Genomic DNA, 23,550 nt, shown 5'->3' with positions numbered 1-23,550 from the left:
TAGATTATACCCACTAATAAAGTAAAAAGAGAAAAAGAAAACAATTGAGACGTCTACGTGGTCCGACAGAGTCAAAATGACACGTAGGAGAAGTAGGAGTGGCAGCAGTAGCAGATGGGTAGAGGTGTGAAGTTGGTGGACGCACGAGAATGAGGTACGAGAACGGCTAGCAAACTCCGCGGCCGGATGGCCCGCATAATGGTGAAGGCGGCGTAAACTGAAGAAGCAGCAGCGGTAGCCTGCAAAACAGATAATGAGCGGCTTCTTCAGTTCGCTGAGGAGCCTCGCGTCTGGAGCTCATGCCGGTACTGCCTCGAGATACGATGACGACCAAGGTTCGAGCTTCCAAACTAACATCTCTTTGTTATTATTGTTGAGTTTGTGGCATGCGATAAACCCAAATGCTTTTCTACCCCCTTGTTGTTCTCGTGTATTACTAAATTTGTAGATCTATTCTTGCCGTTATTCTTGGCATTATTGACTATGTATACGATGGTTTTGCTTTTTTATAGTTGAGTATGTGCTGATTGGAAGTGAAGTTATTGTGTAGGTTGTAATCTTCGAATGTAAAAATGCAGTATTAATGAGTCAGTAAATTAGTTGTTGGTAGATAATGTAGACTATTTTGTAATCATTTAGTTTGTTTTATGATCACACCCAAGTTTATTTCATCGCGTGGTCACATTGATTTTGGTACTTCTGAATAATATTCAAGGTATTTAGAAACTAAATTTTTTTCTACCGTATTATTATAATAAATGACTAAGCTTATGAAATATATCAAATATTTAATTGTACGTTTCAGTACATACTGACAATACAAATATATATTAGTAATTTAGTATTTAGTACGGACTTAGAATAAGTTTAATTATTCCAACTAAAAGAAAGATTTTAAATTATAATTATAACTTTTTCCAAGTTAAATTGTGCGGAATTAATAGTCGAAAGTTATTTAAATTAAGATTTTTTTCCTTTATTAAGCGTTGCTAGTAAAAAATAGCCAAAAAATTTTGATGTAAAAACTATCTTTATTCATGAACTAAAGTATCCCAAATTTCACAGCCAAAAAGTTTTCGTTGCAAAAATGTGTGGTCTAAAATGAGTTTTACATAAAAACTATATGCCGAAAAAGTCACTGTTATTAATCAAACGTTGCCCTCGTTCCACAACCATTCGCCTTAGTTTCGATCAATCTTTCATCCAAAGGCATTCAAAAGAGGAGATGAAAACATTTCAAAGATTGCTATTACAAATTTCCAAAACATCAAGTTTTAGTATTTTATAACTAATAAAAAAAGATAAAAAAATTCAGAAAATGTCATTTGACTTTAACAGGCTGCAAATTTAGATCCCGTAGGTGGAAAGAAAACCCTTCACAGAGTCGAAAGAGAATTTCTTCAGCTTTAAAATGAGAGGTCGAGGCCTTTTTTCCGATAATTTTTTACCAAGTTATAGCAATTTTTTTTTTTAAAAGCGAGGTTTTTTTACACGCAAATACATAAAAAAATAAGTGAGAAAGAAAAAAGACTCTAACAGAAAAAAGATGGAGTTTTATCTATAGAACAAAGATCTGCAATTTAAATTTGATTTTGAGAAAAGAAGTTTTGTTCGATTTTTTAGCGCGTTAAAACAGTAAATTAACATAATTATGATTTTCAAACTTGCTTTTTTAAATTTTATACAATATAATCCTGTCTTAAAATTATTTTTTATTTTTATTCAATAAAAATTGCTTTTTAAAAATATTATTTATTTGGCATACAAAAATAGTAATTATTTATTAAGAATTATTTGGTAACAGAAAAATAAATATCATTTTGCAAGTATTTCATTAGCTACACTTTAGTGAAAACTTTTTTAACACGCTAAAAAATCGAAAAAACTTTTTTTTCCCAAAATTAAATTTAAACTGCAGATCTTTGTTTTATAGATAAAACTACATAAATCTATAGATAAATCTTTTGTTTGTCTAGAGTTTTTTTTCTTTCTCGCTTATTGTTTGATGTATTTGCGTGTAAAAAAACCTCGCTTTAAAAAAAAAAATTGCTCTAACTTGATAAAAAATCATTGAAAAAAAGTGCTCGACCTCTCATATTAAAGCTGAAGACATTTCCTTTCGACCCAGTGAACAGTTTTTTTTCCACCTGCGGGATCTAAATTTGCGGCCTGTTAAAGTCACGAAATGTTCTAATTTTTTAAATCTTTTTTATTAGTCGTAAAAAGCTAAAAATTTGATGTTTTGGAAATCTGCAATAATACTTTTTAGAGGTTTTTACCTTCTCTTTGGAATGACTGTTAATTTTTGGAAATACGACTTTTGGCTGCCGAGTAATAACCCTTTTCGCTTTGCCGATTTTGTGTTGGGTGCCTAAAAACGTGGAAGGGAGGATACGTGCGCGCAAATCTTATGTATGGCAAGAAACTAGGAATATAAGTGACGTACGCCCCCACTCTCCATTTCCTACAGAAACGAGATTCTCTCTCTCGCACCGCGAAGAATGAAATGCATTAGTTGTAGGTTACCTTGGACTCCGGAAGTGCGCTAAGCGCGCTCGAGTGGTTGTTGTATTTGATTTTTTTTCACTGCTCCTTCTGTCGAGTGCACATACTTTTTCTTTTGTCTTATTTCTCACTCAGAAGAATGACACGCATCAAACCTGGTCGATAAGCTTAATCTTAAATTTTTTCAAGTGGTACATAATATACATTCACAATACGATTGATTTCAACGGATGCACGATTTTGTTTCCAATAAACAAAAAACATAATGTTCAACGAAAATTCAAAGCCAGTATAAAATATAACAAAAGTTTTTCTGCACAAACATATATTTTTCTGCGTTTTCTAATAAACGATTAAAATTATTTTACAGAATTATAACTTATACTTTTAATGATCAAGCTTCATCCGCGCGTTATCGTCGTATCTTTGAAAGGTTTATTACAACTGTTAATGAATACAAAGTTAAAAAAGCCTCATTTGGTAATTAATTGTTAAAATCCCGTGTAGAATTGCTATTCCGCTTCAAGTACCTACGTGGCTGGATGGAAGCCTTGATGTCAAGCAGTTCCGACAAAAGAAATGCGTAGGTACTGAAAAGCGTGATCTAACGTATGCATGAGTGCGTAGGCTCATTAAGTATTAAATAAAGGCGCGCTTCCACGCTTTTGAGATAAAACTTCCGTTGATGACCTCGAAGGCTACTGTTAAAATTGAATGCCGAGTACAGTTTGACCTGCGAGCTTTGTTGTCTCCTTTAATTTTAGCTTTGGAAATTTGCTTTATTTATGTATACATGTTTATAATGTATCGCTTCATTATTATTTAACTTTGACGGAATTTTTTATCTATTTGACTTTTTGATGAATGTTGATTGAAATGTTGACAAGGTATGCTTTGAAGCTTGAATTCAGAAAATTAAGCGTTAATATTCATACTTTTGTATAAAAAATTACAAAACATAAAAGTCTTCAACTAATTGGCTCATTGAAATACTCCACACCGCAGTATTAGCAGTGATTCTTAATTATATCGTTGAATAGTAACAGTTTGTTAGGCAATAAAAAATGGGAATATATTGTTTTAACCACAAAACTAAACGAAATTGCTCCCGTGGTCAGTTCAAAATAAAAAATAGTTAATTTCCCCAGTGAAAAATTGACTTTTAAAACAACAATGGAAATACTATTTAATCGTAATCAGCCAAGTAAGATTACTTTGACCTACTCAGCCGTGCGCACGGCCACGTTGAACAAGGGAAAAGGATTATTGAACACGTGCGTTTCCAACGACGCATGTAGCCCACGTTTGCCGCTTTATCTTTCTTAGAGTCGTCAAAGTCAACAAAACTTTTAATTTCACGACCGACATGTTTCGCGCTTTGCCAATGCAGTTTACTTTCTTTTTTCGAGTTAAACGAGATTTAAACGGGATACTATTGATTTATTGACTCACGCTTGGTCGTTGTAGTAACTAGTTTCGTGCTACAGTAATGCGACAGGCAACGTTTGCCGAAGAACTTTTGTAAAACGGTACGAAGAAAACCAACCATATGGATAACGAACAAATCCACGTGTTTATGTTGTTTATGGCAGACATCCTTTCTTCGTCAGCAGTGAAAAAAATTATCATCGACAAAGTTGGAATATGATGCTTTTCCAAAGTACATTATATGCAAAATAGTCAATATGTTAAGCAATTGACGAGTAAGCGGAAAATTCCGGGAATAACGTTAAGCGGTGGGCGAGCGGTGTGTGTTTTAACGCGATCAAGCTCACCGCGTACTCAGGCGAGGAACGAAAGTTATTGCACTCGTGTTAATTGGAAACGCTTGGCGCACACAGCTTAACATACAGAAGTTAGTTATGGGACTTAGTTGATAACTTAAAATCACATTATCAACGTTTCAATGAGATTTCTGGTATTTTCTCAAGCACGTCATTCGAACTGCTGCTTATTGTTTCAAATTCTGCTGGCGGATGGGCTTCTAATTAACGCAGCGCGCTTTTGTGTTTTTATCCTTTAGTGTCTTTTCAGTCATGGTCCACTTTGTTAAACATCCACAATGCTGTAAGAGAGCTTATGCCATGTCATTCGTTTCGAACGTCACCCGTCGACACACAATCTAAGATTACGCAACGTTTTCATCAATCATAAAATTTGCCAATTGACTTCGTATCAATGGATTCCTTTTTGTCATGTATTGCGTTGCGAGATGGATAGAATTGGTTGATTCTATTAAAAAGTGAGCTACGACATTCACTTTACCGGGCTTTACAAATATGCACTGTAAAATTTTAGTTTGCTGCTTTTGGTATTTTTACGCGCGTTTTAATACTCTTCGATTGCTATTCGGCATTGCTAAATCACTTGTTCTGAAATTGTTGATGCCTACAAGTATTATTTATAGTAATATTATACACAAGAAGAGAAGTTTCGCAAGAATATATGTTTATTAAGAGAATAACAGGAAGTTTGAAGAAACTGATAATTGTTTGAATGGAATTATAAACTTGATATTGCGACATCAAAGTGCGCACGTACTTACATGCTTTCGATATTCATTGAACGTTCTCACATTTAAATAACGCGTTTCCTAAAATCAAATCTTCACTTCATCTTTCAAGAATCTTGAAGTCTTGAAACTAGCACGATGCTTTCTTGCTCACAGAGTAAATACAAAAATTGGTATTGGAAATATATAATTAAATAATAAGACTACTTAAGATATGTCGCTTATATTATCTGATCATTATTTCGATGGCTTCTTGTTATAGGCGAAGATATGAGGATGCGATTCAGCTTGACTCCACAACCCGGAGAAAGTGGCTTTAATCAGTGGCTGGATGCTATGAAAATGGTCGCCAAGCTTCAGGGTGGAATACCAGCTGAATTCCGTAAAAAGGTTATTATTTTTTTATTTTGGAACTATAACTCTTTTGCTCATTCTTTATGATGAATAGATTTTATGCCTCTTTACATTTTACGATGTACGAACAATTGGTGTAATAGAAATGTTTCTAAACTTCCATTGCTTCTATCCTATTTTATTTTTTAAATATTTTTTGCATATCAGGATACTGCATATTTTTCTTTCCAGTATATAATTTAGGAAAACAGCTCATAAATTAGATAAAAACCCGTAAAAGCCATTATAAAGTATTTTATGGCCGTAAAATAATGTTTAGCAAAATCATAGCTTGGCGCAAGCTCTCCAACTGGAGCATCGACAGGTTTATGCTTAGATCTCAAGAGAATAGCCGTGGCGCAGTGCACAAGCGTGAAAATTGAACCAAAGTTGCGTATCTGGATAGAGTATCGTGGGAAATCGCGCGTGCGAGCAGCAAGCGACTGCTGCTGAAAAAGGAAGTTTTAGAGAATAAATTATTTCGTTACAATCGACCGTAAGAATCGCGATTATAAAACGTTCATGCATGTATACTTATTTTCACGATTAGGATACACTGGTTAATGTTAGATTGTTACTATTAATAGCGGACTTTTATTGCTGACGACGGAATAATTTCAAGACGTGTATAGTTCTTACCTACTAATGAACGCTAATGCAGTGTGATATCGAGTAAACTGTCGTATGCATTCAAACGAAATGAAACTCGAATTGGAACTTCGGGGGAGTCATATTTAAGAAATATTATAACTAAGGTTAAATGTATTTCCAGAAAGTTAGCCCATCCTGCCCAATATAAACCAAGTAAAGTAAAAAACAGTTTGATACAATTTTGAGCGAAATAAAAAAAAGAAGTTATCATACGTCGTCAGTGTAGGCATTGTTTAACTCGGCTCGCGGTCGTTTAACATTTTCTTCCTCTGCCCCTTTCGCCATTGGCGTGGCTTCTTTTGTGATGCGTTTTTGTCTGCCTGTGTATACGATGATGACCTATAGCTATGGCTGACGTTGGCGGAGAGGCATCTGGAGCAGCGTGGCATCAACTGGCAACAGGCGGAAAAGCTCTGCTTCAACGAATGGAGCAATCCCGACGACGAGGAGCTTGGCATTCAGATAGTCAAGGTATGTGTGACATCGACCTTGCTGCTTGAATATTCTACGCGTGTATTGCGTGCATCGAAAACGCTCATGCCTTTGTCGATTGACTAGGAAAAGGGATTTTTTTCATCCGAATAAACACGGATAAGTAGACGCGCTTCCGTTTCTGGGTATCATTGTTTTTACAATTGCTCGGTGAACTTGCTTACATTGATTTTCAATAAAAGAAAAAATTAGGTAAAGGCAACAATTTCATACCTAAAAGGTGTCGTGTTCTATTTTACATCTCGTTCTTCTAATGTATCAGAATGTATTTTTATGAGAATATTGATATTAGATACAAATGCGCCTAGAAATACACAATATTAATTTATATTTCTATATTAGAATCTTGTTAGTTTACTTGTACTCTTTCAACCAAAATAAAAGTTTTATAAAAACATACAAAAATCTTAAATGTATTCAAGTATTTGGTGTCGTAACGTAATAGTACATTACGATACAAGTGCGGGAAAGTAGATTCTAGTCTCATGTAGCGTTTACGCCCGAGCGAAGCGAGGGTGGAATGGTACACGAGACGAGAAACTCTTTCCCGAACATGTGCCGTACCGTATTTTTTAATACGACGTGTGAAAAGTGCGATTTTCAATGTACGTACGTTTGCCGAGCGTGCGGGAAAAACGCACTTTTCGCACGGAGTGTCGAAAAATAGTTTAAATATCTTCATTTTTTCTCGAACGTTAAATGGAGTAACTAATTTGACTCATTATTTGCAATGAGGCTTTTTAATTTAAAAACTTTTTCCGTCGCCGCACCGCCTTACATTTTCATTAAGAACGGTTTCAAGTCGCAACTAGCCCGCCAGCATGCAGTGCTGAATCCTTCGAAACTAAGAATTGATGTAAATGAAATTTCTTCGTGCCACTAAGTTACAAACTTGACCTAATCGTATTTTGATCACATTGAAGAAATTAATCAAACTATAAATTCAAGGTACTATAAATCATTTCTTGTCTCCGTTAGGACCTGCACAGAACAGGATGCAGCTTGTTCTGCGGCGCTGCGGGCCGAGACAATCAGGCGGTACTACGTCGAGTACTTCTCGGTTATGCTCGCTGGAACAAGTCAGTTGGTTATTGCCAGGGATTAAATGTACTCGCAGCATTGATCCTTCAAGTTGTCGACCGCGACGAAGCTGGAGCAGTCAAGGTCATGATCTACCTCATCGAAGGTGTCTTACCAGAAGGTTACTTTGCCGATAGTCTTCGTGGCCTCTCCGTCGATATGGCTGTCTTCCGTGATCTACTGCGCATGCGCGTGCCTAGATTGTCCAGGCATCTCGAGTCTCTTCAGAACGATCCCAAAGATAAGGCCACAGGTAAGTGCATATAGTTTTCGAAACGTTGATAAATTTACTTTTAAATTCGTTAAATTGATGACTACAATGTAAAATATTTTTCTTGCAGGAAGTAGTTACGAGCCGCCGTTGACGAATGTCTTTACGATGCAATGGTTTCTTACGCTTTTTTGTCACTGTTTACCTCAAGATGTCGTTCTACGCGTTTGGGATTTAATCTTCCTTGAGGGCAATGACGTTCTTTTGCGTACTGCTCTTGCCATCTGGGAAGGAATTTCTGAGTAAGTTCTTGGCACGTCTCGTTGAAAATGAAAGAAGGTAACACGTGGATGGATAATGTTATAACTGAAACATCTTGTGTTATTCTAGTCGCATCATGACTGTAACATCTGCAGACGAGTTTTATAGTATAATGGGAGTTTTAACGAGGGAGATGTTGGAATTTACAGATACGAATAATCTTATAAAAGTAAAATATTACGAAAAAGGTTTAGAAAACTTATCAATAGTTTTTTTTATGATTGTGTGTCTCATTTGCAGACTATTGTAGCAATGGGTCCACTGACTGGTATCACGAACTTACGAGAAAAGCATCGATATAATATAACACCGTGGGCTAGAAGGTTAAGCGACGATGAAGATTCCGATACAGAAGATGATGATAGACTAGCTGTTGCCACGGCTGCAACGATATTTTCTTCACCACGTATGAAGAGATCAGGTTTGTTATTAATTAATTAGATAGATTTTTGCAATTTCCATTGACCGATCGACTAATAATCAATGATCTTTCAATCATATAGATCGACATTCATCGTCAATGGCACCTTCTAACGATCGAGAAAGATTAGCCTTGGATATAAGCACGTTGAAGCAGCAGTATGCAAAATTACGAGAACGCCAACGCCAAGCCCACATTATCCTGTCGGGTACGAAATCAAATTTGCTTGAACGAACCTGCTATCTTACATCGCTACTTGATTAAATTCACGATCACCAGAGTAATCACGGAATAAGCTAAACTTGATTCGAAATTACATGAAAAACCAGCGGCGTGCACGCGCCAAACGATGAATCCATCGTCAACGGCGAGTCAAGCGATGAACCACTTGCTCGTTGGCAAAAGTGCGTTGGTGAGCAGCAAAGGTCGCTCGTTGAGCGCGACCTCGAACTCGCTGATTGCGCGAGCCAAGGCAGCGACATTGCACGCAAGCGTAACTAGTCCCAGGAGTCAACGAGTCAAGGAGCGCCAGCAGCAACAGCAGGGAGTTACGATACACTGGAAAGATATGAAGAAACGCAAGGATGAGCACGAAGTGCAAGAACGTAAGTTTACATTTCCGTTGTTGATGCCAAGTATACTTTATTACTTTTGTTGCGGGATAAACGCTGCCTTTACATTTAGATTTATGATGGAATAGCATGCAGTTTTAGTGCGTTTTAGTGGGTTGAAGGTTAATGTTTTTCCCCCAACGTGGCAATCAGTTTCGATCGCTGCGTTGCATGTGCACTTAAACACACCTTAAAAAATCGATGAAAACAAATGATACATAAGATATGGTGATTTGCTTTGTAGTGTTTATTCACTGTGCGTTTATTATAATCCTTGGAAAATGACATTGTCTTTGTACGTGATATTATTAATATTCATGGTGTCGAATCAACCAAAGGCCGTGAACACGCTCTACCATCGTTCTCGTCTGAAAACAAAGCTTCTCAGCTACCAACGCATGATAAAGCAAACTTAGCGAGCCTAGCAAATATCGATTCTAACTCATCGTTGTCTCTCGTCCGTTTCCGTCGACCACTTGTTGCGCCGCGCACGCAGTATTTAGCTAGAGTATTGACGCAGGCGTGGTCTATAGCTAATGGGTCAACCACCGTACGCGCGCGCGCGAGAACGAGCTGGCGAATGTTCCGATTACCTCGAACCTGACTTTACTTCGCGTGCGAAGTCGCACTGCGGAGCGAACTGGTGCACCGAGCGCATACCAGAATCTCATGAGCTGACTCTGTGGCGAAGATCGTAGGTTTGTGTTTTCTCCTTTTCGTTCTTAGCGAGTGTGTCGATCGTGATCGATGAATGTGTTTGGTCGATGGGTAATAACCCAATAGGAAAGATGATGGTATATTATTGTAAATAATGTGATTGAGAAACAGTGATTTAATTTTTATGTATCATTTTGGTATTAAATTGGAATATTTTTAAGTTTTTTTTAAGTTGTGACAGTGATACATTTTTTCATTGAAAATTTCACAGATTACGTACGTTGCTTTTCAGTGTTTATAAAAACATGATAAAGAACATAAAAAGCTCTCTGCACGAGTGCATTGAAAGCTGTGAGAAAAAAATTAATATGTACAGAGACACGATAGGATGGAGAAAAAATAAGAGAAGCTGGTGCGCGAGCGCATTTAGTTTAGAGTAATCTATAAATAAAAAATAATCACTTATCTGATATAGCGTTTCGCTGGTATGTTATCCAGCCTCTTGGGATCATAATAATTTTATATCATATTAAACAGATAACAATTTTGAAGTCAATAAAAGTTAACAAATATACATGTGAAATATAACAATGTTCGAGAATTATTGTCCTCTCAACATTTTTATAACCTATTGACTTATGTATGATATGCAATTGTTATAATGATCTCAAGAGACTGGATACTACGTCATTAAAAAGTCATCTTGGATAAGTGACTGCTTTTTATTTATGGGTTTACTCTCACAACATTAAAAGAACTTTGAAGTATTGTTACAATTATAGAGAGTTTATATAATGTTGATTCCAATTGGAATTTTATATCTAATCTTTGGATAAGTAAACTTAAATGATTGCTAATTCATGTAAGGTTCAGATTTTCCGGAAAATTCTTAAAATTGTGGTATACTTAAATATTTATTCGTTTGGGAAAATGAAGGAACGTTTTCATTGAAAATTCTACAGGCTACTTTTCACCGTTAATCAACAAATAGCAAAACATAAAAAGCTCTCTGTACGAGTGCATTGAAAGTTTTGAGAAAAAAGTTGATATGTACAGCGACACAATAGGACGGAGAAAAAATAAGAGAAGCTAGCGCGCGAGCGCATTTGGTTTTCAAAGAGAAAGTATTGTATATATTCAGCGTATAGAATCATTCCCGTTTCAGCGACTCAAAACTTAGATGACCTATATTAAAAGCTCGATAGAAAGAGAAGTGTGTCATTTCCCAGGTACCTTTTATTTTCGACAAATCTAACGAAGTTTGCCCGCAAGACAAACAAATCTGTCATGTCTAACCAAACTCAACTTTGACTACTCATTTTACGTGACACATTATATTTTTGACAGGTATATCAAGAGAACTCGATCTCATTTGCGACACGAAACTTTCATCCGTACAATTTGATAGAAACTAGAACAGAAAACGCGTTCCTCCAATTTTACAGTTGGCTAAGTCGCCATTGAAATCCGCAGTTGAAACCACTCTGTACCAGCTCATCCTCGGAGTGCGCTCATTCGATCATCTCAAAAATCCAGCATGATCTCGTTTACCCCTCCTGGCCTACTTTCTCTTCGTGGGGGGACGAAAAAAGGGAAAATACCGTCCAACCCACGCAAAGAGCGGCGTGTGCGCGGGCATTCAACCCTCCTCCTACTCTTGACGCTGAAATATCGATCTGTTGTTCCAGCAGCGGTGACGATGGCAGCTGAGCCCGAGCCCGAGGTCGACATGTCGTCGACGAGGCGACAGCAAGGTACAGTGGCCGCCGACAGTGATAGTGACAGTACCTCCACTGAACTCTGTGACGAGCCTGATCGACTTAGTGATCTCGATAGTGAGGAACCTACGTCTATCAGTGAAGGATACGCTATCACTATGGCAGAAGACGATGAAGCAGCGAAGGTCGCCGAGCAGACGGAGCAACAGACTGTTTGCAATAGAGCAAGGTAAGGTTAGGAGGTTCATTGTTTGGGGATTGATTTGAGGTGCGAGGATTGATGTTGATTTGCGGCTCAATTGTCTTTGACGCTGCTGTATTTTATACTGATATTTCTTGCCACTTGGATTCAATGACATAATGACAGACAAAATAACCTATTTTTTCAAACGTTTTTATTTGATGAAAACAAAAACAAGACAACAAAAAACAATTTAAAAAAATAGTGATTGTTGATAAATTTTTCAGTTTTGATTTAGAGTATTTGAAGATCAGGTCGAAAGATAATTGACGTTTGTAAGTGAAGCACATTAATAATGAACAATTTAGATAGTATGAGCAAATAATCATTTTTAATACGTTTAGCTCTGCATTTGAGTTGAATGACATTCAATTTTACGATATATGCATATTCATTGTATGTTGCCAAAGATAAACAGCAGAAAACAGTAGCGCTAAACGGATTAAATCCTTTATTTGAATGAAGTGACGACCAAATTCATCTAGTAGAATTCGCTCATCTTTTGTAATCATCAGTTTCAAAAGAAACATAAACAGTAATAAAAGAACGTAATTGTACATAAATGAATGATCTATTAGATTGGCAACGAAATTTAAAAAACAAAACAGATCATCAATATTCATCAGACTCATTGGCATTTTATCACTATAAAAGGCACAATAAAGTTGTAGTTTGCCGATAGATTACTCGAACTTTGCTACTCGCATAAGCTACTTTAGTTTGTTATGTAGAAGCTCTACCAAAATTCATGAAGTTTTGCTGAACTCTCATCAACAATGTATCAAAGCTACTTTCCAAAAGAATACTAGATATCACGTTATGGAAAAATATTGATTACATTTCATTCAATGTTCATTTCTTTCCAGCAATCACCTCGATGTCGCAAACGAGGAAACTTCTATCGCTGAAATCACTGATCAAATACGCAGGCTATCAGCAGATGATGCAGACTTCAAAACGTCTCTCGATGACAATCATCCAATTGAGGGAACAATTGAGGTAGAAATCACTGAGTTGTCCTATGACAAACCTGTTAAAGAAGAGACTAAAGTCGACTCACAAATACCGTCAGTGCTTAATAACGAAAGTGTTTTGTCAGAAACTCCGCGAACTAAAGTGGTCGACATCACAAGTGTTTACGACTATTCGAGAACAATAAAAAGTCGAGTTGACGACGTACTTCTTAGTGCACCGACGAAAACGACGACGAAGTCGTCTTACGTGATAGGCCATCTGCCTATTTCACCGGCTAGCTACGAGGCCAGAAACACCAGACATTTATCTGAACTTTCACCTTCGACGGAGCTTGCAGGAGGAATTAGAGAACGGTTTGATAGGAATACGTTTTCAAGCAGTTTGGATTCTGCGATTCTCATATCAGAACAAAAATTTTCTAGCTACAAGGTACATTGTATATAGTTCATTAACCAGTTTTTACAATTTTTCTTTTTAAAAATAGCTTTTGATTTTTGACTTGTGTTTGTTCTTTTACTTTCCAGAGGTTCCTTTGAGATACGTTGATAATTAATTTATTTAATTGTTCAAAGATGTTAATAAGTACGTTATTAATTACGCCCATTAATTGTGTAACGCTTCAATAGTATTAAGTACAACGTAATAAAATTTGAAAGTCGTACCTGTCAATTTGATTTCGGTGCTGCGTATCGTTATTAAGTCAGACGGTTAAACTCTTGGATAAATTTATAACGAAAGTCTATAAAATAGAAATGAAAGTATTTTCTTTTTAGAATCTATGTACTTTTTCTTCAACGGTGATTTTTTTCATGCTATCTTATGGGATACTTTATTTGAAATATGTACATATAAAAGATGCTGTATTGAATCTAAGCTATAAAATATAATTTAGTTTATTTTAGAAAAATATAATCAAGTATCTCTTACTATCTCAGCTACTTAATTTATATATCGTATGTTTTTTATGAAATATAAATGTAGAAAAGTAGTCTAATTAATAAATCATTATTTTGAGTGAATTTTGCCTAATGTGAAAGTATCTTAAACAAAATATTTTTAAGAGCACATAAAATATATAAGGATGATATTTAAATTTACTAAAAAACCATAATAAATTAAAAACCATTGGTATATTAACATGATTTTTACATTAATTACAGCTTGAGACTAAACGAAGTCCCAGAACTCCTGAAAGTGCCAAGTCCTTCAGTTCAGGCGAAACCATGGGTCCTGATTCAGTGATTTCCAGCGTTGCAGCCAGTCCAAAAACTCCTTTACGCTCAGATTCACGTGATTTCACAATTGTCGATAAGTCGAGTACCTCGTCGGCTAGCTCAGAATCGAAAACATTAACTATGCGTTCTATCGATTCCGAAGCCGTGAAAGTGCAAAGTGCCCCGACGATAGAAGAGCCAGGTGACACGTCTATGACACCATTGAGTGACTCGCTGATGCAGCCAAAATCTACAGAGCCACCTTGTAGTTCGACTGAATCTTTCTTTAGTCCTACTAAGCTCAAGTCTTCCGAGAGATCATTCAGTTCCGAGCTGCAATCGCCAGTGAGCGCCAACTCTATAAAGTATACAGCAAATTACAGCTTCAAGTCCGATTTGGCTGACTTGAAACCTTCCTCGGGTAAGTTTTTATGCCTTTTCTAGACTTACTTTTCAATGTGTATAACTTACCGTCTATTCATGAAAAAAGTTGAATAAGTCGAAAATAGCATTCTCAATTAATATAAATTTTACTGGAAAGAAAGTGACTGATTGTTGAGACATATTCATTATACTAGAGTAGTTTTTGTGTTTATCGAAAAAAGTTTTTTCGTGCTGCAATTTCTGATTTGTTATTTTTTTCGTTAAATATATTTACAGATACAACATTATCGTTAATTCTGTAGTTAATAATAAACATGTAACGTAATAATCATTAATCATTATCGCTATGATTTTCAGAAATAGGTCCTGTAATATCACCATTTTATCCAATTTTAAATCCAAATCATAAGACACCCTCGCCACTCAGCGAGGAGAAAAGACAAATTGATAACGAAAGAGGAGAACTAGAATACAAAAACAATAATCAAAATTACAATAAAAAAAATTATTCAACTACTAAAACTCCAATTCAAGCTTTTGATATTTCTCAACTACAAAATAATGATGATAACCCTAGTATAAAAATATCTGACGAAAATGACACTGTCAAGAGTAGCTTGAGAAAACTATACAGCTATGAGTTTGACGATGATGTAAAAACTGGAGAAGATAGCAAGGAAGAAAAGAATATGGGTCGAACATCGGGTAACATGAAATTTTTTACTAAATCATGACATTTCATTAAATTGATTAATCGTTATCACAACGTAAATACTAAAATATGATTTAATTTTTCATTTCAGCATTCGAAGTTTATCGCCGAAGTAAATTCGAAGAAGAGCTCAAAGAGACTGATACTCTGTCGCCGCTTCCTAACATACAATTTGAAAACCGCAATGAATTTTTAGAGAGGAGCCGAGGAAGATCCTTAGATGGAAAATTGGAAACTCTGGAAGTTGCAGGTATATCTTACGATCGAAGTAGCAGCAGTTTAGAAAAGCGATTCCCAGGCATGCTGTTATCACCTTCGATGGAAGATTTTGCTAACAATGCGAAGAAACGTTCCAGCGATGTTCTCGAAGATCTTAAACATTTTGAAGCTAAAACAATGTCAGACGGTGAGATTGATCCTAATATGTTAACAAGAAAGTCTAGCTGCATATGGGAGGATTTAAAAAATTTGGAAGCTCGACGACAGGATACTTTCAGTGATTCAGTTAGCGGCTTTTCAAGACAAAAAATTGAAGTCCCTGGTATTTGCATATCCTCAGAGCATCGAAAGACATATATTGTCGAACCAAAAATCAATATTGATGACAATAGTGATAGCATTTTAAAAACAGTAGTTTATAAAAATGGAAATCTTCAAGAAGACGATGACGATAATGTAGAATCGAAACTTGGAGTCTGGACTAAAGTTAAACCTAGAAAACGAAACGACAATGGACGGAGAAGTAGTGACAGAGCGTTGAAAATTATTCAAGAAAATTCAGCAATCCTTCAAAAGATTCTGACTTGTCAAGCAAGAAAGAGATTACCAGATCTAGAAGAAATATCGAAACAAATTACAATTAGTCCGATCAATGAAGAGATATCGAAAATATTTAGTCCTATTCTTGAGAAAATGGGATTTAACGAGCATGAAATAAATGAAGAGTTGGCAAGGATAAACTTTAAAGATTTGGATCGTAATACCACTACCACCACCGCTTCGGAGTTTGAAGCCAAAATCAACGAAGAATTATCAAAATTATCGCTTGTTGGTGACAACGATGAAGTTGCTTATCTTCCCGATGTTGAAGATCTGTCATCCGATTATCTAGTTCACAGAGATGCCTTTATTGATCGCCAAATAAATAAGGAGCTGTCTAAATTAATATCTCACTACGACGTTGATTCGCCAATGGCTCTTCAAAAGGGTTCTTCCAGTATTCATGTGAGCGACGATTTATCCACATGCTCGACCAATGTTTACTCGTACAAATCATCGGACGATTCCCTCGATATCAATGACCTAGGCTCCAGCAGAGATCCGTTGCATTCGACAATGTATCAGGATAATCCTCTACCATACGTACCTCGTAACGATTACTCGACTCTACGTGAGTTCTCGACTAAAAGGGATGTCGACATTTACAGAGACATAGATAAACTTAATCAGATTTCATATACGAAACCCCCAATGAACACAGAAACCAGACACCCAGATGTTGTGCCAATCTCCGTGCCGTACATATCAGACGTGGTCCAGTCACCGAAGATTGATTATCCTTCTTCGATCATCGAGAAGCAAACACCTAATAACATATCACCATTGAAAAGCCCCTACGATAGCTCTTACTCTTCGACACTTCAAGCTTCCTCCTACGATTATAAATTACGATTATCGCCTAGAAAGATACCTAATAATCCTTATTCTGTTCGATCGTACGATGCCAAAAATACTCTGGACACTGGGTTTGAAAATTCAACCTTTGAGTTTACTTCGAGACAAGCAGTTGTTCCATCAAATCTGAATTATGAATATGATCCCAAGAAGCATATTTTATCAAAGGAACATCTGGAATTTCAAGTAAAATATGAGAATGATCCTGATTTGATGATAACTAAACCACCTGTCATTCGAGATATAAACCTGAAACTCAGCCCTTTTCACGCTGATAACAGTAACGTAAATTCGATTACTTCTTTTTATCCTGACAAACAGTTGAGTTCCACTGATAAATATATAGCCAGTATAGACGATCTATCGCCTATAGCCTCCAATATAGATCTCAACGATTACGAATCATCATATACGCGTAGAAAGTACGACAGTATATCACCACTAGATAAGTATTCCACTTACGGCGATAACTACGATGTTCTACATCAACCTTACAAGATTTTGTCATTAGAACATGAACCAGAAGTCTCTTCATATTTGACAAGTAGTTCAATCAATACCAGCCATCACCGAGGCACCGAAATCCCATCGCCGCAATATCAGTACTGTGACTATAGTAAACCTATTGGCAATTCGTACAAAATGATATCGTCAAACCTTGACAACTCAGTCGCTATGACGACGAGAATAAAAACTACGTACGCTGATAATTCACCAACAGATACATTGAGTTATAGAAACTCGACGTTGATTTTAGGAACTGTTGGAGAAACTCAACCGATAGGAGACCCCGATATCAAGTACAGTTACGATGAAATTCCAAGTCCTAAACCACTAGGATTTAGTCCATTTCCCGTGCGGAATGCTCAAAGAAAACCTAAAGATGTCGCACTTAAGTTGGGGTTGTATTCACCAACTAATTCTATTCAGTCTAAGAGGTCTTAGCTTTACGAGGATTGTGCAGAATATTTGGTGTAAATTTAAAAAGGGAAATACGGACTGGGCATCTTCTGTTACTTTGATACTACGTATTGAATTTATTTTTGTAAGATTGGTTCATTGTATTAGGGCCTTGCTTAGCTGTAAATTTGTCTTAATAGTTATTGTTGAAAATGGGTAATAGAGGTAACTATTTAGAATGTTAAATTTTTGTTAGTATCACTAGTTATGAATGTGAGAAGGGCCTACACTAATGTAAGAATTAATTTGTTAGCGTCGTCATATTTATAAATATTACAAAAACTAAGGGTTGAAACATGTTGGATAAAATTTTGCATTGGATATTGTAAATAGCAGTTTTATATGATTTATAATTTTGCTAAATTCCTTAGTCGATTTTTATAAAAATGTGTGATCTAAATATGCATTTTTATTTGAATTTATAGATGCATAAACATTATTCTTGTCGAAATTTTTGTAAGATACACTATTAAAATATGAATTAATAATTTTATTTTCATTATAATACAAACAGACTAAATGATAAATAAAACATTGATAACTTTATTTAAAAGTGATAATACATTATCAATTTATCATTTTCTGTAAGCTTATTAGAATATTATTTAAATATACTTTCACAGTATTTAATAAAAGATAATTTTTTAATACATAAATCTGCCAAAATTTCAACAATGAAAACATTTTTAAAAAATTACAAAAAATATAATAATTTATGAACAATTCCTAGCATATAAATTTGTATCAAGTTACCCTAAAACCATCTCTACTCTCATATCTTTTACACTATGAAAAACTTTCCGATCTGATTAGTAACTACATTGAGATATAACATTAAGAAACTCTTGTATAGCGCTAAAATTAATTAACAGTCGAATATCATTTTGACATATGTTTCAAAATGAACGAACGATGGTGCAATTAATAGAATGTAGTAGGCTATATAGATATCATTGGCTTGTCTTGGTTACATTATGATTAGTTATAATGAATGAAGAATAACTCTAGAGTTAATAACTTGCAGTTGAAGTAATTTTATGAGTAAATAAAAATCAACTGATAAATGTAAAATATTTGACAAAGAATTACTTATACGTTGTTGATGATACTGGGAAAAATTGTAATCGGTTCTAAATAAGCCAAGTCAATTGCCAGCTAAATGTAGTGAATGAGATAAAACTATAAAACCAATGAAGATCGCATATATCTTACTTCCAAAAATGATTGTACGAAATTCATTCTTGCTATCTTGAGTTTGAATGAATTTGTCACATCAAAGTTATGAAAGAGACATTTGACAAGCTTTTATGAAGATTATTACAAGTCAAGTTTTGCATCTCGTTTGTTAAAAATAACACTTATATTCAAAAAGTGAATTCACGTGCGTTGTTATATTTTAAGAAATTGCATATAGACTTAAAAAGACTGTAAAGTCTCTTTCGCTATCTTAAAAATCAACACGTCATGTTTAGAAACACAAATATATCGACTCAGATCTCCTTCAAGCGGTATTCGACTTCGTTTTTGTTGCATTGAGTAAAACGCATTTTTTAATTTTTTTACTCTGTAAAAAATAAGATAAGTATTCTAAGGTCAACATCAGAATGTTTTAATATTCATATAGAATATGGCATATTCTTTATAAATAATTACTCTGACGATAAAGGCATACATTTTGGAGATAATAATAATAAATTATTATTTATAATTTTACAATTAATAAAATGTAGCAGATTGAGGTCATTAAAATAGACCGGAATATTGAAGTCTTGGAAAGATTTTCTAATTAATCTGTGACTGTAAGAACTTTCATCTGTAATATTCAATTAATACTTTGAATGTTAATGAAAAAAGTGAGTCTTTGATACTTTCAATGCAAAAATAATCTATTCTTGCTTAAAGTTTTCAAAATGATGTAGAATTTACTTACTTCATGTATAGCTATCACGCGCAAACATATTGCAGCAAATCGTGTGTTACGCGCGGAAGATTGTAATTTTTATAATTGACAATAACAACATCAATATTCAAAACTTGTGACACATCAAGTTCTTACACAAGATATTTTTAAGCAACTTTAACTACTAGTAATATTAAAATTATATGGCATACATCAACAGATTACATCAACAAATGAAAAAGTAAAAGTTGCATATTCGGCATATCAATGATTATTTTAAAACGAAGGGTATTATAGAGTGAAATCTAGCTTATGCGTTTTTAAATTCTAGAAATGAGTTTTAATCAGCTTTAATGTTTCTTTACAAAATCTTAGTCTTTTTAACGTATATTTATAGCTGGGGTAAATCGATTTTTATGGATTTCGTTAGTTTCATTAGAAAAAATTTTATTTTGCTTCAAAATTATACAGTTATACGATAATTGAATACAATATCGTATGAATAAAACGATCAAATTTATTAAGGTTTTTAAACAGTTATCATTATGTTTTAAATTCCATGAATTATCCATGTGAATTTAATATTAACCGTCATATACAGCATCATCTGGATAGAAACAATTTTAACGGTCGTATCTTACGTTAAAAAGTATGTAAATGGCGGTATCATTTGGGTAGAAATATATTTGAATGAAACAAAACACAAACTTTTTAAAAATGAAATGTTTTATTAATTGAAGGACCATATTCAAGGTCCCTGATTACTGTAAATAAGAATGAGTGATGCAGAAGATACAAGACTGTACTTATTGCGGACTGTGTGTATAGTTGTCAAAAAATTTCTTGGGAGAAATATTAAAAAATACATATGTTAACAAACACTTATTCAAACATTATTTCCTGTCCTTTTCAAATAACTTATATTTTTATTTTAACAATTTTGCATAAAAAGAAAAAGGAATATAATCGCCATTGTTACGTTCATGATTTCTTTATTCAGAGAAATGGTAATTAAAATGTTTTTGTCTGAACCCTATTCATTTAAAAGGCTATTTTTTTATGTTACTTAAAAATTGAATTGGTAATATAAAATTACAAATCTAATAAAATATTAATAGCTGCTCGACTTTTTCCACACATAAATGGTACTTGATAGTCTGTACATCTCACTATACAATATTTTGGCTTCTAATGTAACTATTAGCTTAAGTTAATGTAGCCAATTAGTCTTTAAAGTTAAGGAGGAAACGTCTTCAGTTCTACTAATTAGGTGTACTTTTGACATTGACATCTCTCTTTTAGTTCAATATATTTCAGTTTATCTTTTTTAATTAGCTTAGATTGATTTGGCGAAATACAGATTCAGTCAAATTAAATAAATTTATCGAGAGAAAAATAATTATTACGTCAAAGATAATGAGTGGAAGAAATAATGTTGAATGTAAAATGCGAATAGGTAAAAGGTGAGTATGAAAGGTAAAATGCATAGTAACTTTCCTCTTAATTTTTACTGATTTATTTAATAATGATAAATAATGACTTATTAGATATTAATTTTACCGTTGCAACAATCTGGTGTAAAAGATCAAATGGATATCCGTTTTGTTTCCAGTTCTTGAATGTACATTTTTGCGCATGTTACGTTTTGTAAAATAACATTTAAATGAACAGAGCTTAATTAAAACTTCTTAATACTCATTTTCGCTTTGAGTCAATTTACTAAATCAATACGAACCACCCCAGTCCAAACGTTAGAAATAAACTTAGTTTTTTCTCTGGCTCTTTTTCTTGCTGAGAGATCAGTTAAGCAAACAACTGGTTTTTAATCCTTCATTGAGATTGAATTCATTTTATGATGTAATTAAAATAAAAAGATATACAGAAGCTGCTGTCTGAAGAAACATTTCAAGATAACATAATACCATTTTTCAACGAAATGAATAATATTTTTCTACATATTAAACTAACTGAAATAAATCATTTAACGAATTGATAATCGTGTCTATATAACAGCTTCTAATGGTCTAACCATATTATTATTTACCGGAATGGCATCAAGCGCGACATTAGTGCACTACTTCACCTTTTCTAATAGTCTATTTATTGTCATAAGCTTGGTTATATAAACTAGGTTCGTATGCAAAAGTGCATGTCGATATAACGTGTATTTGCATAAGAGCCATGCATCTATTGGTGCAGGTTGTTGAGACAGATACTGCCGGCTTCAATGCAACCGCAGATATATAATGCTAAGCGAGGTTTATTCATATAATTCAACTAGCCAAACGTTTGTAGTTTTCAATGAAAAAAGATGCTTAGTAGTTGTAAAAAAATTCACTTCGCCAACTTCATTCTTAAAACAAAAATATTTTGATCAATAACAATTTCAAAATTCTTTTAAAGTACATGTATATATATGCTACATATACATAAATAAGCGAGATAAATGGAGAAATATGGTTATAATTCTTTCATCTAATCTTTACAAATTACCATCTTTGTAATAGCAAATCTTACAAAACGATGATCCTTCGATGAATTGTAACATCAGATACGATAACACGAAATACTATATGTCAACATATATACAATTACAGTCGGTACTCCTCTTTCTATCGATTTTCATAAGTCTTCTCATAAAACAGAAATAATAAACGAGAGTCGTTCTCTTTGTTGAACACAGAGGTTTTGATGTATCGACGGAATACGTCAATTTCAATTATACGCTCGAACCACTGCCGCTACGCGTGAAACTTGTTCTCACCTTCTCTTATTTTCCTTTCTTCGCCAATGATCACGTCCTCGCGTTCGCACCTTCGAGAATGACGATTTAATAAAAGACAAAAAAGCGCAAGATTTTATCTGGTGGCTGTTAAGGACCCAAGTGGGTTGTGATGCTTTGCGGTGTTGCCTGTCAACGAGCCTCGTGTGAATACAAATTTAACCCTTACGCTGCAACGTAAATCTTTATTTGTATACTTACGAATATGATTAAAAAGACTGAAAATTATATGAGTTTAATATAATAATAATAAAAAGCTTGTTGATATATAAGTGTATGGAAATATTATCTTTGCAAAATTTCCAATGATTGTAACAAATGAATTTGTACGTATGTAGATATTGATAGATTGATTTTTGAGACTGTGTATATTTGTTGGCCTAACTAACAACAATTAGTAATACAAGCATCAAATAATTCTGAGTGCTGCTATGCATTATTACTTATCATTTATAACAATTTATCATCCAGCGTCAACCTTAAAAAATCTTATCTACATTGTTTTTCCTCTGCTACCCATCTTTCATTATCTTTATATCTACTCAAGACTTGCTATTCTGCTTTTATATTTTCCATCCTCTTCCCGAAGCTCATTTCATTCCGCGCATCAACATAAATTCTGATCTCATAACCATGCATGTGATTGCGGCGCCGCCGGTTCATGCTCAATTTCTCTTATATTGTTCTTGCGTTTGCGTCGAGCTCGTACGCCCTGTGTAAAAAGGATCGGGAGCGGGAAATGCCGGGATTTTTATCGGTACTCGGTAATAGCTGGGTTTTTAATCGCGATTAGTACGCGCCGGAGTCGCCGGTAATCAAAAGCAAATTATCGAAGTCCCCGTGCGTGCATAAGAATATTTTAAGAATTTAGCAGGTCTAGTTTTATTTGTCCCTCTTAAATGGGAATATCGTACTAGCGAAACAAACATTTATCAAACAAACGTACATTTAGATTTGACTGTACGAGACTATGTATTAGTCGAAAATGGCAAGTAGTATAGCTAATAACATATCGTACATTCATTGATGAATATACACGAAAGCTGAATAGTAAACCGTATACCTAAAGCTTCTGTCTCTATTGTTTTTGCACATAACTCTGTTCAGTTAACCGTCGATAGTCGTGAATACCTAAT

The 23,550-nt window shown here is 34.6% G+C and overlaps 1 protein-coding gene across 3 annotated transcripts in view; it reads left to right on the top strand.

The window, feature by feature from the left end:
- The window catches only part of LOC131669035 (uncharacterized), a 34,903-nt gene extending 14,398 nt beyond the window's left edge, over positions 1–20,505 (top strand). The window contains exons 2-15 of one of the 3 annotated variants that reach the window (XM_058943600.1): positions 70–335; positions 5,280–5,407; positions 6,407–6,532; positions 7,532–7,886; positions 7,975–8,146; positions 8,235–8,334; positions 8,406–8,586; positions 8,669–8,794; positions 8,916–9,191; positions 11,543–11,801; positions 12,680–13,217; positions 13,949–14,423; positions 14,744–15,091; positions 15,190–20,505. In XM_058943600.1, coding sequence (XP_058799583.1) covers positions 254–335; positions 5,280–5,407; positions 6,407–6,532; positions 7,532–7,886; positions 7,975–8,146; positions 8,235–8,334; positions 8,406–8,586; positions 8,669–8,794; positions 8,916–9,191; positions 11,543–11,801; positions 12,680–13,217; positions 13,949–14,423; positions 14,744–15,091; positions 15,190–17,717 — 5,694 coding nt within the window. In that variant the 5' untranslated portion in view covers positions 70–253 and the 3' untranslated portion in view covers positions 17,718–20,505. Of the gene's footprint in view, positions 1–69; positions 336–5,279; positions 5,408–6,406; positions 6,533–7,531; positions 7,887–7,965; positions 8,147–8,234; positions 8,335–8,405; positions 8,587–8,668; positions 8,795–8,915; positions 9,192–11,542; positions 11,802–12,679; positions 13,218–13,948; positions 14,424–14,743; positions 15,092–15,189 lie in introns of all 3 variants that reach the window. The other 2 variants (XM_058943599.1, XM_058943601.1) reach the window with 2 other exon arrangements.
- The last annotated feature ends 3,045 nt before the right edge of the window (positions 20,506–23,550 follow it).

The sequence above is a fragment of the Phymastichus coffea genome, unplaced genomic scaffold (assembly GCF_024137745.1).
Source record: "Phymastichus coffea isolate CEN01 unplaced genomic scaffold, Cenicafe_Pcof_1.1 PCOF00086, whole genome shotgun sequence".
Lineage (NCBI taxonomy): Eukaryota > Metazoa > Arthropoda > Insecta > Hymenoptera > Eulophidae > Phymastichus > Phymastichus coffea.
This window is presented reverse-complemented; position numbering and strand designations above follow the sequence as displayed.